Raw genomic sequence first — 14,273 nt, 5'->3', positions numbered from 1 at the left:
CATATAGGGGCCAGTATTGAATTTTGAGATAACAATATATCAGCTGATTTTCAATTTTGTACATAAACACATAGCAGATATTGTTTTTTATCAGAATCCCTGTGGGAGATTTTACATATTAAAAAATAAACTGTTCCATTCTTTCTGGTAAACATACTACGTAGAAAGTTTGCATCTAAATTACCTCAATTATAGCATCACAGCACCACAAACTAGCCTACTAGCTCGGCCTACATCCTCCAAAATGACCAGACTGAACATTATAACCTTCATGAAGGTATGCTTTTTAGCAGGAATATAAATATAAAGCAGCATAACATTGAATTATTAAGGTAGTATACAAGTGTCTCAAAGTTGCACACGCTCCATACATATACTAAATTACTTTCTATCATGTTGCAATGGCACTGATTTTCGAGTTGCACTGTGCCCTCCTCTCCCGCTGGGGGCGCTGTTTGTTTCTCTCAGATTTAATGCACGCGGACCGCTGCCGGTCCCTTTAACTCAACTCACATGGAACTCCTGGCTGGTTCGGCCCCGCGTGCTGGCAGTTGAATCCCCTTTACGGACCAGACCGAGCGGCACCAATCTGTCACACTCGCCATTCGGCTTGATAACTTTTATACCGTTATTTTTTAAAGTGAATTCTCACGGGAAAAGCGGTAGCTTTTGATTAGACCGGCCCACAGAGGGCTCTGTTTACACGCTTGACAGCCGTAGCATACCACACCGCGAAAGGACAACTTGCCTGGTTTATTCAGAAATATTAATTTAACGGTGAACTGAAGGTGATAGCTCTGAGCTGTCGAGATGGCAGAGGAACTTGAGAAAATCCTTTCACAGCTGACTCAGCCTGACAATGCTGTCATTCAGCAGGTAACGCCTCGGATAACTTTGTTCGAGTTAGCATTCATTGTTGGTGCCCTGTGATTTCTACAATACTGTGACAGCTATTTGTGGCACAGCCGGTCTAAGTGAGACCTCTTTTGTCCCCTGTTAGGCCACCGCCCAGCTGAAACAGGCTTTCAAAGACCCGGCCATTATACCGGCCCTGTGTGCTGTCATGAGCGGATCCCAAAACCCTCAGGTATTGTGTTTGTGTGCGGGGGGAGAGAGCAGTGAGAGAATGGTTGTTTTATCCTATGGGATCAGTATAATTTCCAGAATGATGATGTGCTTTCATCGATACAAACTACCTGACATCTTTTTCCTGATTGGACCACTTAGATCCGTCAGTCAGCTGCAGTGATGCTGAGGTTGAGAGTGAAGAAACACTGGAAGAAGATCAGCCCCGATGATAGAGAGAGGTTTGCTCATTTCTTTTCACACTATCCTAACAATTGTTATAGTGAAAATTAATTTGTAATTGTGATGTTTGTCTTCATTCATGCAGCCTAAAGGCCGTGGTGTTGCAGGTCTTCATGCAGGAAACGGAGTAAGCAGTAATCAGTTGATACAATAATAACACGCTGTGTCTTAAATGACTGAGATTTCATGTCTTCTAAATGACACTTGACACGCATACAAGGTTACGTAAAGTGTGTTTGGCCACGTGTAGCCGTACACATGTGAAATGTAATGTACGAATGAGCCTGAACTCTATGCATATGTCTGTCTATCTGTATTTTGCAGGCACACAGTGCAGCACTCACTCTCCCAACTGTGCGCAGTGATGGTTAAACATGAGACACCAGACCGCTGGCCTGCCCTGCTGCAGCTACTCAATGAATCCACCAAGAGCAGCAACCCTCATGACAGACAGGTACGGGACTCCTTTGTTTAGAGTTGTTAAAATACCTCAGTCTCCGGTTATATCGTATTACGTGATCTTTGTCAATAACGGCAAATCAATGCTCTTCTTTGCTAACAGGTTGGCCTCCTGCTGCTGAATAAGGTGATGGAGTCCAATCCTGAGCCTTTCAAGCCTCACTACTGCCAGCTGCTCCAGCTGTTTAGTACTGTGCTGCAGGACCACAACAACCCTACGGCCTTGTACTACTGCATCCTCACCCTCACGGCCATAACTGCATATACCGGCACAAAAGAGATAGTGAGGCATTGTTAACGCTTTAACTTTGACATTTGGCACCACAGTTTTCTAATGGTATATAGACAATTAAACCATTACAGATGGGGATATATATTTATGCACTTTTTAATGACTAAGTGACATGTTGCTGCCCTACAGAACCAGATGCGTTCTATCATCCCAAGTCTGATTGTCGCTCTGCAACACCTCATCAAGGCAGATCAGGTAAGTTGTAATATGTTGAAGACATTTAACAAGCATTGCGGTTGTCAGCTAAGTGTATTTAAGTCTAATTATGGGGGTTTGTCTGTGTCTGCACAGGGCCAAGCAAGCGAGGCCATGGAGGTGTTAAATGAGCTCATGGAGAGCGAGGTGTCCATCATCGTCTCTCATGTTGCCGACATCGTCCGCTTCTGCTTGGAGGTGGGAACCTAATGTCTGAATTCTGTCTCTCCTCCCTACTCTTGTTTTATGAATTTCCTTTCATTTTCAGAACTAACAAATAATGTTTGTCATCTGAGAATTCTAATAACATATATTTAATATCTATGTTTGTGTCAGGTGGGCAGTGACACCACACTGAGTGACTCTCTGCGGGTGAAAGCCCTTTCTTGTATTGCCTTCCTCATCAAGCTGAAGAGCAAGGTAAAGTCACCCATCAGCTAATATACAGAAATAGAACTGTCATATCAAGAACAGGACAACAAGTATCTGTAGTCCCGTTGTACCACAATCCTTCTGGGTTTATTATTCTTCAGAGGAGATCCTGGACAGATGTCCCTCAGTCAGTCTTGTTTTGATTCTTTATCGACATTTACCAAAGGTTACGTTTTCTATGCACAGATAGTTGTAGCAGACCGTAACACAATTCTTAGTTTCTGGCTAATTACATGCAGTGTCAGCTAGCTTGACCACAAACAAGTGTTCTGCTCTGTTACATTACATTGAATGCATAAAAATAAATCCTCGTCATTTCCACTGCTCGGTAGACGGTGCTGAAGCAGAAGCTGCTGAACCCCATCCTGCAGTCCATTTTCCCTGTGCTGAACGCAGCTCCGCCTCCTGGTGAGCAGGACCCAGAGGACGAGGAGGACGACAGCGGAGAAGGCACAGACAACGACAATCCCAAACACTGTGCTGCTCAGGTTGGGACAAGTTGTGTTGATATGCAATGTGTCCTTCTGTTGTGTAAGAAAATGTACTCGGCCACAGCTTTAATGGATTTACTGTGGAGGTGCGAGGAAGATGAATCTTGACGAATTGTATTTTGTTGTCCTTCCAGATTATTGACACTATGGCGCTCCATATGCCCCCAGAAATCCTGTTTAAACAACTGGTGAGTCCTCTGGATGTCCATGTAAACAACAACAGATATGTAACGTTACGGTGAATTGTCTTTTTCAATTTTCTTGATGAATCTTTAATACTGCATTGTGCATTTAAATAACCTGACTTAGGTTACTGCTTGTTGACGATGTATTACGTCGTGTGTTTCAGATGCCCCTCGCCCAGGCCTCCCTCGCCAGTGAGAACCCCTACGAGAGGAAAGGGGGTCTCATGTGTCTGGCTGTGCTAGCTGAAGGATGTGCTGACCACATACGCACCAAGTATGTCCAGGTGTCATCTGAAAAGTTCCCCTCATATTTAGTTTTCTCTTTTAAAATAAATGCATTTTTTCATGATAGCACACCCATATTCTTTGTTGGGATTGGTCTGTTGGCTGACTAATAACAATTCCCAAGATTTGAGTACATCCATACTCTTGTCTGTATCTGTGTTAGGATGCTGTCATCAGTGCTGCAGACTGTGTGCCAGTGTCTCTCTGACAGTAACCAGGTGGTGCGCAGTGCCAGTCTTTTTGCTCTGGGACAGTTCTCTGAACATTTACAGGTGAGTAAACACAGCTACATGTTCAATGGTACATGCTTTTATTTCAGAATTACAATAATTAGTATTATTATGGTCACATTTAGTCTTTTTTTTTTTTGTTCATGTGTTTTCCACCTTTTGTTTCCAGCCTGAAGTGAGCAAGTACTGTGCAGAGTTGATGCCGTTGCTGCTGGGCTACCTTTCGTCCTTGAACCAGGCCAAAGTCGGCCATGTCACCAAGGCCTTTTATGCCCTCGAGAACTTCATGGAGAATCTCGGTGAGCTAAAAAAGGTTTATGCAATGACTGACACAGCGTGGCCTCTGCAAGAGGAAATATGAAACTTCCCCAGGCATCAACTTTTCTGACACAATTAATAAACTACATACAATTATCCAAACTTGTATTTAATATGAGTTATTCAGTTGATTTGGTATTAAAAAGGTTCCATCATACATTTGACATGATTACAATTTAAATGATTTAGCCAAAGCTTTTGTCTTCCAACATTGTTTCTTCATGCTTCATCTCTTCTTTTTGTCTCAACAGGAGCAGATATTGAGCCCTACCTGCCGACCCTGATGGAGACCATGCTGTCTGCTCTTAACAACGCTGAAAACCTAAAGATCAAAGAGCTGGCTATGTCCGCCATAGGTGCCATAGGTAGGAATCCGTCAAAGATCCGTCAGATTGTTGCTGCTTGGCTCTAAGTGACCAGAGCCTCATTGTGAATCACTGTCTTCTTAGCCAATGCTGCCAAGGAGCTGTTGGTTCCCTACTTCCCTCCAGTTATTGAAAGCCTGAAGGGCTTCCTGACTGCCACCACAGAGGAAATGAGGTCTCTGCAGACTCAGTCCTTGGGTAGGTGAACCACAGGGGTTTGAATTGGAAGAAGTTGTGACGTTTGTATATTTAGAACATGTCCCTGGTGGCATCTTGCTCTGCAAACATCTTGTGATAATGTAGTTTTTGTTTTACTCTGTTATGGCAACACAATGTGCATCTCACTCAGCACAGAACTCAACAGCATGAGTTCTGACTGTTGATCCTCTTGTGCTGTTGCTGTTAGATACTCTCTCTGTGCTCGCCCGCACCATCGGCAAAGATGTCTTCAGTCCTCTCGCTGCAGAGTGTGTTCAGCTGGGCCTCAACCTCACCGACGCCATCGATGACCCCGACCTGAGACGCTGCACGTATGTACCTTTGTGTGTCTGAATATTTAGGAGTATTTTTATTTTTACCTGTCCACACTAACTGTCTGTTAGTTTAAAGTAGTCACTCCCAAAGTGCTTCCATAGGCTTTTATCTAACACTTATATCTGCAGTATACCTGTGAGCCACATGAGGGAGCCTGCATCTTGTGGCGTTCTGATAATTGGAGCCTTCTTATAACTCTGAATGTAATATGAAAGGCTGGCGTACGTTCTGTTTGTTTGTAAAGGAACTTAAAGGGTGGATGCATTACGTGTCAATATTAATATTTTACCTGCCTGGATTTGCCTCCCCCTGTTATTTCAGCCAAGATTAATGTTGCATATATGAAATTACATACATGAAATCAAATTGTCTCTTGTCACAATTTATAGATAAGGCCTATTACAAATTGTGAAGTCCTCAGAAACAAACATAATGAATAAGAATCCTTAAGTCTTCTTCTGTACAGACTTGAATACATAATTGTGCATAGATCCTGTAACCTTACCGTCATCTCTCTTTGTGTCTCCGCACCGTCAGGTACAGTCTCTACTCCTCTGTATCCACAGTCAGCCCGGACTGCCTGACTCCTCACCTCACTGCCATTACAACAGTCATGCTGCTTGCTCTCAAGTCCAACGAGGGCATCACGGTATGACGCCCACAAACAACCCTCTGAAACCTACAGGCTATTCATAATATACACACTTATACAGCGTTTCATCCTCCTCCGTCCTCTCTTCAGGCACACGTTGAGGAGGACAAGACCTTCGTCCTGCTGGACGATGAGGACGACGACGACGACGACGAAGACGTGGAAGTAAAAGATGCGGATGATTTCCTGGAAGACGAGCCTGAGGCAGATATCCATGATTTTGCAGGGTAAGGGGGTCACACACGTGCATGTATATTTACTACACCTGATCAAAAGACTGCTCTCGGTTCGTCTCATAATCACGTCTGTCCATCTTAAGGTTCAGTGTGGAAAACTCCTACATCGATGAGAAGGAGGACGCCTGCGATGCATTGGGAGAGATTGCCTTCAGCACCGGGTAACATAATCTAGTCTTAGCATGTATATGACCCTTCTTTAATTTCTCTTAGTCTGACTATTCACAGTTATTTAGGTGGTGGTGTAGGTGAATAGTTTTAAATGTCCTTTCCTATCTAATTGTATATGTTTTACGGTATGTCCTCAAAAAGCTTGTTGTACTAGCGTTGTCAGACATTGCACGTGTGTGTATTTTATTCTGTGTTGCTGTGGTTTCCCCCGACAGCGCTGCCTTCCAGCCCTTCCTGGAGTCCAGCTTCCAGCAGGTTTACGAGATGAGAGATGTAAGTACCTCTGGCTAATGTGCTGTGAAGGGCACGTTGTGGACTGTGTTTGTGCAGAGCATACATTGTGTCTCCGTTTATGAATGTCAGTGTCTGTAGGTAGATTGATAATGACAGCATTGTATCTGTGAGGATCAACTTTAGACTGGTTCCACTGGTCCTAGTATGGAATTGTTGTCTTGTTGAACAACACGTCTGAACGGCAGGTGCTTGTTCTCTCTTCTCAGCCCGTAAATCTCTCATTCCGTGTGCGTCACCTCTTTCCGTCCATAGTTCCCCCACGAGGACGTCCGCAGGGCAGCATTTGGAGCGATGGGCCAGTTTTGTCGAGCTCAGCATCAAGTGTGGAAGGAGAATCCCACTGAGGCCAACCACCAGGGTAAAGCCTCTCTTCTCATAGTTCCCTCAGCATACAATATACTGTGAGATTATACACCAGACGACAGTACTACCTTAGTGCAAACAGTAAGGTAGAGGCCAGCTAACGTAGTCTTTTTCAAGCCTGTCGATCAGGTATCAATATGCCGATATCAGTCGCCTTCAGCTGATTGTAACTTAATTCCCCCCCCCCTCCCCCAGCCCTACTGAAGCTGCTGGATGTGGTGCTTCCTTGCTTTGTGGAAACAGTGCGAACAGAGCAAGAGCGCCAGGTTGTGATGGCCATCCTGGAAACCATGAACAACGTCGTGAAGTCCTGCAAGGAGGAGGCTTTCAAAACCCCTTCACGCCTGAAGGAGATCAGCTGCGTCATCCTTGATGTACTCAAGAAAAAGGTGAGACGCAGGGAGACTGATGAGGAAGAGGAGAGGGCTTTACGTGGTAAAAATCATCTCACATTCATGATATGTCCTCGGTGTTGTGCTAGTAACCCTCCAGCATTGTTTTCTCTCTGCTCAGACTGTTTGTCAGGGCGGTGGTGATGAAGCTGATGATGAAGACCAACAGGTTGGCTGGCCTCTTGCTGCAAATAGAAGTCACAGTCATGGACATAAAGGTCCATCTACACATATCAGTGGCCTACTGTCGCCACATTAGCGCATATTCGTAAATCCAAATTCTTTGTATATGCTGATGAATATGAATTGGTTTATTCCAATGATGGGGAATTTATATAATATAGCGCTATTAATGCAAGAGCATCAATTTTAAGATGTAAACCCTCACAAATACATACATTCACTAAACTGCATACAGTTCGAATTTCAATAGTTCTATGTATTGAGACATAGAGATAGAATACATAGATATTGAATCAAATACTGCTTTTAACCCATTCTGTCCAAAAGCCCATGTCCTGCCCACCTCACTGTCCCTTTGCTTAGTGTGCTGTTTGTTGATTTCTGCTCAGGCGGAGTATGACGCCATGCTCCAGGAGTTTGCCGGGGAAGGAATTCCCCTCGTGGCCTCTTCTGTGCCCGCGGACACCTTCGCCCCTTTCCTCAACGACCTGCTGCCTCTCCTCATGAGCAAAGCGGTGGGTTTGGACCTACTGACAAGTACTGGAGTTCAACAGAAGGCTTATTTACTCAAACTTATTACTCACTTTTCTCAGCCCAAAATGATCCCAGTCCTGTCTTTTAGTAACTTTTAGTGACTCCTGACTGCTTACTTTCTGTTTCGTGAAGTTCTTTACATCTGTAAGGCTCCTTCTTATTGACTACAGCCAGGCCATCAGCCCTTTCTAAATCAATCGTCATATTGGGTTATATGGTATCTCTTGATCCTTTGATGTATAGCCATGGTGTATTGAGACAAAGTATCGCCTTTTTGATGTGTCACACTAAATCATTTTCTTTCTCCCTCTGAAGAAATCCTCGTGCACGGTGGCCGACCGGTCCTTCTCCGTGGGTACGATCGGGGAAATCCTGCAGGCGCTTGTGGGCGTGTCCGGGGGCCAAGGAGTGGCAGGCAGACTGTCCAATCTTCTGCTTCCCGTGCTGGTAGCCGGAGTGAGGGACAGTGATCCTGAGGTTCGCAACAACAGCGTGTTCGGACTGGGATGTCTGGCCCAGGCAGCTGGACCAATCTGTGCATCGTATCCTTCTTACGTGTGTGTGCGTGTGTGTGTGTGTGTGTGTTGTTTATACTTGCATAACAAAATAAATACATTCCCATGCAGCTGTTCCTTAGTAAAGCGTGTTCCAGAGACTATCCGATGATGCTGTCCGTGTTTTCCAGTATGCTGACCAGAGAGTCTGACCTCAGGGTGATTGACAACCTGTGCGCTGCCCTCTGCAGGATGATCATGAGCAACGTGGAGGCGGTCCCTCTTGAGCAGGTACATTCACAGCTGGAACCCCTCCTGACGAGAGAGTATTTTTAGCCGACACAAGTAACCTTTGCCGACAGCACTGAATTCATTACGAAGTCGAACGCCACCTGACGCGGTGTGCTCTCTAACAGGTGGTGCCTGCTCTGGTGGGTCGTCTCCCCCTCAAAGAGGACTTGGAGGAGAACAAGACGGTGTTCAGCTGCCTGGCTATGCTCTACACACACAGTCCTGCTCTGGTACGGTACACACACAATCTACACCACGCATCACCATCCCTGTGTGGAAGATGTACTGTATGTGTCTGTCTCCACTGTCCATATGTGGTCCAGGATAATGTGAATCCTGCCTCCCTGAAAACAGTATCGGACATTTTTTGTTGAATGGGATAATCAGGCTTATTTATGGTGACATTAGCACCACGGGTACATTTATATTACAATTTGTCTCTCAAGGATTTAACTCAAGGATTTAACTCTTTATATGTCATGATGCTGAGATTTTCTGAGTAAAACAAGCAAAGTGTTAATTCTACGTTATTGGTCCCGGAGCAGCTTTTCAGGTGTTTGGAATGACCCCAACATATAAACCACAATCAGGCCAATCTTTCAATAATGTGTTACATGTTTTATAAAGTACAACTGCATCACAATATACAGGCATACAGCACGTTTCAACTCTCTAGATCACACAGTTCTAAAACATTAAGATGACAACAGGAGGCAAACATTTGATTAAAACACTTTGGAAACACTTTAGTATACTGATATTAAACATTGTTGCCTTATTTCTTTTAATCTTTTTTTTTCCCCTTTCAGGTGGTGAAGCTGATGAAGCCCATAGTTGCTGCGTCCAGTCATGTCCTCGGCCACAAGGATGTTGATAAAGGTGAAGATTTCTTTGGGAACAGGTTTTCTTAGATCGCACTGAAAGAGGCTCCAACTTAAACTGAACTGAATGCACAACAACATTCCCTTTCCTGCACCGTATTCTTATCAAACATTCTTTTTCTAATATTGCTGTTTTATTAATCCATCTTCAATGCTTTCCTCTCATCCCTAAACTCCTTCTTTTGTCTCTCCTCCACAGAAACCCAGCACACTGTGGCCGTGCTGATGAAAGACTTTGCCCAGCACCACTCTGCAGACTTCCAAGCCTCTGTGACCTCACTTCCTGGAGAGCAGCAGGCTACACTTAATGCGGCCATCTCTGCCTCATAGCCCACTCTCATGTGAAAACAATACAATTTTTATTTGACAGTTTTGCCTCCGACTATTCACTTTTAATTTATTGCTATGTTGAACTTTTATTCTTCTAAACGGTTACGGTTTACCATCCTGTGTTGTTACCATTTTATTTAGTTCCCCTGTTGCTCCTGTAAAGTGCTACTGTTTGGACGAGCTTCTGGCTTTGCTATCTTGAGTGTGAAGCGATGAATTGATAAATGTAGCTCTTTGGTAGAAATCTCCCAGTGTAAGTCTGTGGACTTTAAACTTCACGCGGTCTCTCCTAACTCAGAGACGTATCTGCTGCTTACTAAGGGCCAACACTGCAGCTGTGTGAAGCACCCACAGAGGTCACTGACTAACTGGACATACTGAGCTAATAGGCCACACAAAAGAAAACCGCACTTACTTTACCCACAATGCACTCTGTTAATGCCTGCAGCAGCTCAGCCTGTGACCGCGTGCAGCACTAACCAGTCTGTCTCTTTCTGGTCGGCCCCGTTAAGAACCACTCAACAGGGACCCTACATCACACATTGGACGAGTGCAAGAGTTTTTTTTTTTCATTTTATTTATTTTTTTTACAAACGCTACAAAATTGAACGTGATGTTACAACGCTGGCAAGTTTCGCCTTGCAGTTAATGGCAAGCCATCCAACCTCGCCTCACTGCAGAAAGAGCAACTGACGACGCTTTGAATTCTCTAAATAAATGCAAACGAGCATCCTGGAATCTGAAATTGATTTAAAGAATGTGGCCTTGGCTCGCTGAATCACATTAGATTGCGCTCTGTTTTTGGATGGCGGTGATGGTTGCTGCTCAGATCTCCCGTTGTCCCGGCGCATCAGTCAATTTAGGCTCTTTGTCTTCCATGTCCAACGCCATCGTCATCTGCACCGGAGTCAGTCCGGTCTCCCCTGACGGACACACAGAGAGGGCTTTATTTAAAATGCATGTGCCACTTAAACCACACGGATATATCAGTACGTGCTAATGACGAGAGGGATAAATACCACACGTTCGTAACAGCTCTCAGAACAGCCTTACGAATGAGCACACATAACACAACTGAGAAGATACAGTTAGGTCTATGTTTATTATGAGTATCTCTTAGTATTAGTTGTCATTCTGTTACGCATAAAGAAAAGGAACTGATTGGGACGAGTCAAACAGATTTTTCACAAATCCCCGACAGTGTTTAGGTCTAAAGCCTTCTCTGGACTCTGGTGTAATGTTTACGATGATCTCATTTCAGTCTCTGAGGTGCCGACACACTGCTGTGATCTACACCAGTCTGACAGTTCACCTGTTCTCTGGGAGGTCACTGTGGCACAGCCGAGTGACTTTAGCGGCATGGTTTATGCACATACAGAAATAGATCCTCCATTATAAGATGAACTATGAGCTCACACAGGCATCGATAAAGAGAATGACTCCAGAAACCCTTAGAGCTGGCAGAAACAGCAACATAGGATGCATTAAAAAAAAAAAAAAAGGAGTTAAACATTGAGTTGATTGATTTAAACTACTTCCAGACAGACCTGTGCATATGTGTTTCCAGGGTACGATGTTCATTCCTGTGCGACAGAAGGAGCGGTCAGTGTGGGCCTCGGTGCTGTACAGGACCTCCTGGAGCTGTTTCTCTCCGGGCTTCTGGGCTTTCACTCTCACCTACAGGAAGAAACCACACGCTTGTTATTTCACTATCGTCCTTTTGTGTGCTTCGGTTTACACGAAGACCAAAACGGTCGTCACCTCGAGGATGGTGATCTCTTTCTCCTTCAGCTTCCCTTTTCTGTTCTTAATCTGAGTCTTCTTGGTGTCAACCCACACCACCCTCTCCTTCACCTCTGACCTGGACACACACACGCAAGTTATTAAACAGAAAATCGCCTCCTGAGACCCCCTCACACTGAGAGCAGACTCACTCTTGGATGCCCAGATCGGCCAGCGTCGTGTCCAGGAAGGGGAACGGTTGGTGGGCCGGGTCGGGCTCCACCTGCATGGGCAGCGTCACCGACATGGGGATGGCCCACTCCAGCTCGACGCGCACCATCCCGGGGGACTCCCTGCCCGCTGGGCCGTCCGGTCCTCCTTTGGCCTGCTCCCCACTGGCCTCTCCCTCCTCCTCCGACAGGCCTTTTGTCTCGTCCGCTGCCAGCTTGACTCTGATCAGAACCTCAAACAAAAAGAACGTGAAGTATCCCTCGTCTGCGCTTTATGTCTCTGTGACTGGTGGTCGGTCTCTGCACTGGCCGGTCCGCTCTCCTCCTCTCTGGAGCTGGTGGTTCAGAGCTCTGCCTCTTCCGATGATGGAGGCCTCTGGAAAGTGTGTGTCGAATGCACACAGACTTGCGCTCTGATATAAGCAGCCGGTGGGAATGTGTGTTATGTGCCACTCCGATGTTAGGTTTATTAGGCTGTCAGGGTGGTGATGGACGGGCAGCGGTGTTTGCACTGCCAGGTGTCTTTGTGGATTATCGGGCCGACCGGGCCAAGTCGGCGTGTTTTTAACTGTAAATAGAGGAGGTATGTGGCCTGGAGCTCTTCCAGTCTGTGGAGAAACAACAAGAGAACTGAATGTTTTATGAACTAGAATTGATATTTGTATGTAATGCAAACATTTGGTGACATAACGCGCAACAACGTGCCAAGAGGTCACATCAGGGTCAGTATGGACAACCAGTTTATTACTGTTGGATACTGATCGATACGGCGAACGGGAGGATGATGCACGGATCATTCGCATCACTGCGTCACATTTTTGGCTTTTGAAAGAAAAAAAAAAGTGTTCTTGCTCTAAACTTACACAAACATGTTTGATCTGACTCTGTGTGTGTGTTTGTTTGTGTACACTGTCCTGTACAGCAGGAATCTTTTCCCACTAAACTAGCACTCTGGACTCGGCGTGTCACATTCCGTGGGCAGCCACAATGAATCCTCCTTACGTCAGCACTGTGGAGGGACGCAGATGATGTAAAGGCTCGGGAATGTATAGAGCCAAAGGGAGGTCGGCCGTCTGAGCGGCAGCTTCTGGGAGCACACGTTGGATTCTCTGCTCATTAAATTGGTTCCAATCAGAACTACAATGCTGACGAATGCTTGTTATGTCGCTTCATGTCTGCTGGATGTGTCATTAGGCAACTTTTTGACAAGTCATATGTCAGTGGTGTGGTCCCGGCTTATGTTTAGTGTATGTTATCTGATATATTGACCTGTTGGATCGCTTCATACAAGAGCTTATATTCCTTCAAAGGTATTTTTTACCACCCGCCTTACGTTCAGTGCCAATAACACAAAGGTATTTTGGCCTCACTAATGAGCCCGTGACCCTTTCTCTCTTGTCGTACCCGTATAAAGGAGCTAAATGTTTCAAATGATGCATTTTATTAATGAAAACATTCCACGGCAGTGTAAAGGACATTTCCCCCGTCACCTGACGGTATCACAAGTGGCATCAACAGATTCTACCACGTCGATGCAAAGCAGGGTTTCTGCTGTGACTGCAGCACTGACCTCAGCTCAGTCACAACGAGGTGCCGCGTGGAATGTGGTGTTACTCTCGTGTGCACTCGCACACAGCAGTCCCCGCAGTGTGTTTAACAGGCAAACACTTTTGATAGTGTGGAGCTATTGAGGCGTGAGGTCACACCGGGGGAGTTTTCTGCCAGCGAGGCACAATACGGTCCTGTTGGAGGCAGGGAGGTGCTGATGTGCTTACAAGCTACATTTCAGTGGTTTCTGCACCTCCAACTGAAATCAGATTTTTTTTTTAAATAAACTGTTTTTTTGGTCCAGAACCACAAACCTTTAAGCTTCGTGTTCAGTGTCGTTATTCTGGGATTTATCGAGAAAGTTCAGTGTGGGCTCAAGTAGAGTTACATGTATTTACACTGCAGTGATTCTTGAACAGGTCACATTGGAGAATACTATGTTATAGAAAATAACTAAAGTAATATTCTAATAATGAAGGAAAGTTTGTCAGGCATGAATATGTTATGAGTGTGGAAGAATAATCGTACGCTGTTCTACAGAGCAAAAAACATTTTATTAAAAGTTTAAGTTAAAATAATTTAAAAACAAATCACACAGCAGATGCAAACAGCATAAAAAGCTTAATTTAAAATCATTATAAAGGATTAGATCCCTACAGAAGATACAAACTGTATAACAAAACATGTTGCGTCCAGATGTTAAAAACTTCAGTAACAGTTTGTGACATTAGATTATGTAACAGTAATAAACTCATTAGGTATACATATTAAAAAATACAACCATATGAACACATTGTACCCAGATTAAAATGGTTAAAAATCATTAAAACACTTGCAAACATAACGCAGCTCAATGTT

At 44.7% G+C, this 14,273-nt stretch overlaps 2 protein-coding genes across 2 annotated transcripts; one reads left to right on the top strand and one right to left on the bottom strand.

Moving 5' to 3' along the window:
• The first annotated feature begins 507 nt into the window (after nucleotides 1-507).
• On the top strand, nucleotides 508-9,954 carry ipo4 (importin 4). Its single transcript, XM_076080586.1, has 30 exons — nucleotides 508-876; nucleotides 1,001-1,087; nucleotides 1,228-1,307; nucleotides 1,394-1,435; nucleotides 1,633-1,762; nucleotides 1,871-2,050; nucleotides 2,189-2,254; nucleotides 2,351-2,452; nucleotides 2,591-2,674; nucleotides 3,019-3,174; nucleotides 3,312-3,365; nucleotides 3,527-3,636; nucleotides 3,811-3,919; nucleotides 4,047-4,176; nucleotides 4,447-4,560; nucleotides 4,645-4,758; nucleotides 4,967-5,090; nucleotides 5,632-5,743; nucleotides 5,837-5,973; nucleotides 6,066-6,143; nucleotides 6,369-6,426; nucleotides 6,700-6,805; nucleotides 7,006-7,199; nucleotides 7,324-7,371; nucleotides 7,775-7,900; nucleotides 8,235-8,461; nucleotides 8,572-8,704; nucleotides 8,830-8,934; nucleotides 9,514-9,583; nucleotides 9,785-9,954. Exons 1-30 carry the CDS (start codon nucleotides 811-813, stop codon nucleotides 9,913-9,915), a joined length of 3,273 nt encoding a protein of 1,090 aa, XP_075936701.1. The 5' UTR covers nucleotides 508-810; the 3' UTR covers nucleotides 9,916-9,954.
• A 699-nt stretch (nucleotides 9,955-10,653) lies between these two features.
• On the bottom strand, nucleotides 10,654-12,738 carry LOC142937807 (uncharacterized). Its single transcript, XM_076080895.1, has 4 exons — nucleotides 12,731-12,738; nucleotides 11,958-12,089; nucleotides 11,677-11,920; nucleotides 10,654-11,592 (listed from the first exon to the last, which is right to left on the bottom strand). The coding sequence occupies exons 1-4, from the start codon at nucleotides 12,736-12,738 to the stop codon at nucleotides 11,320-11,322; spliced, it is 657 nt and encodes a 218-aa protein (XP_075937010.1). The 3' UTR covers nucleotides 10,654-11,319.
• Nucleotides 12,739-14,273: the final 1,535 nt, after the last annotated feature.

Source organism: Anarhichas minor, unplaced genomic scaffold, assembly GCF_050575085.1.
Source record: "Anarhichas minor isolate MPS153535 unplaced genomic scaffold, ASM5057508v1 ptg000074l, whole genome shotgun sequence".
Lineage (NCBI taxonomy): Eukaryota > Metazoa > Chordata > Actinopteri > Perciformes > Anarhichadidae > Anarhichas > Anarhichas minor.
The sequence above is the reverse complement of the archived record's forward strand: the minus strand, read 5'-3'. Positions and strand labels throughout refer to the sequence as shown.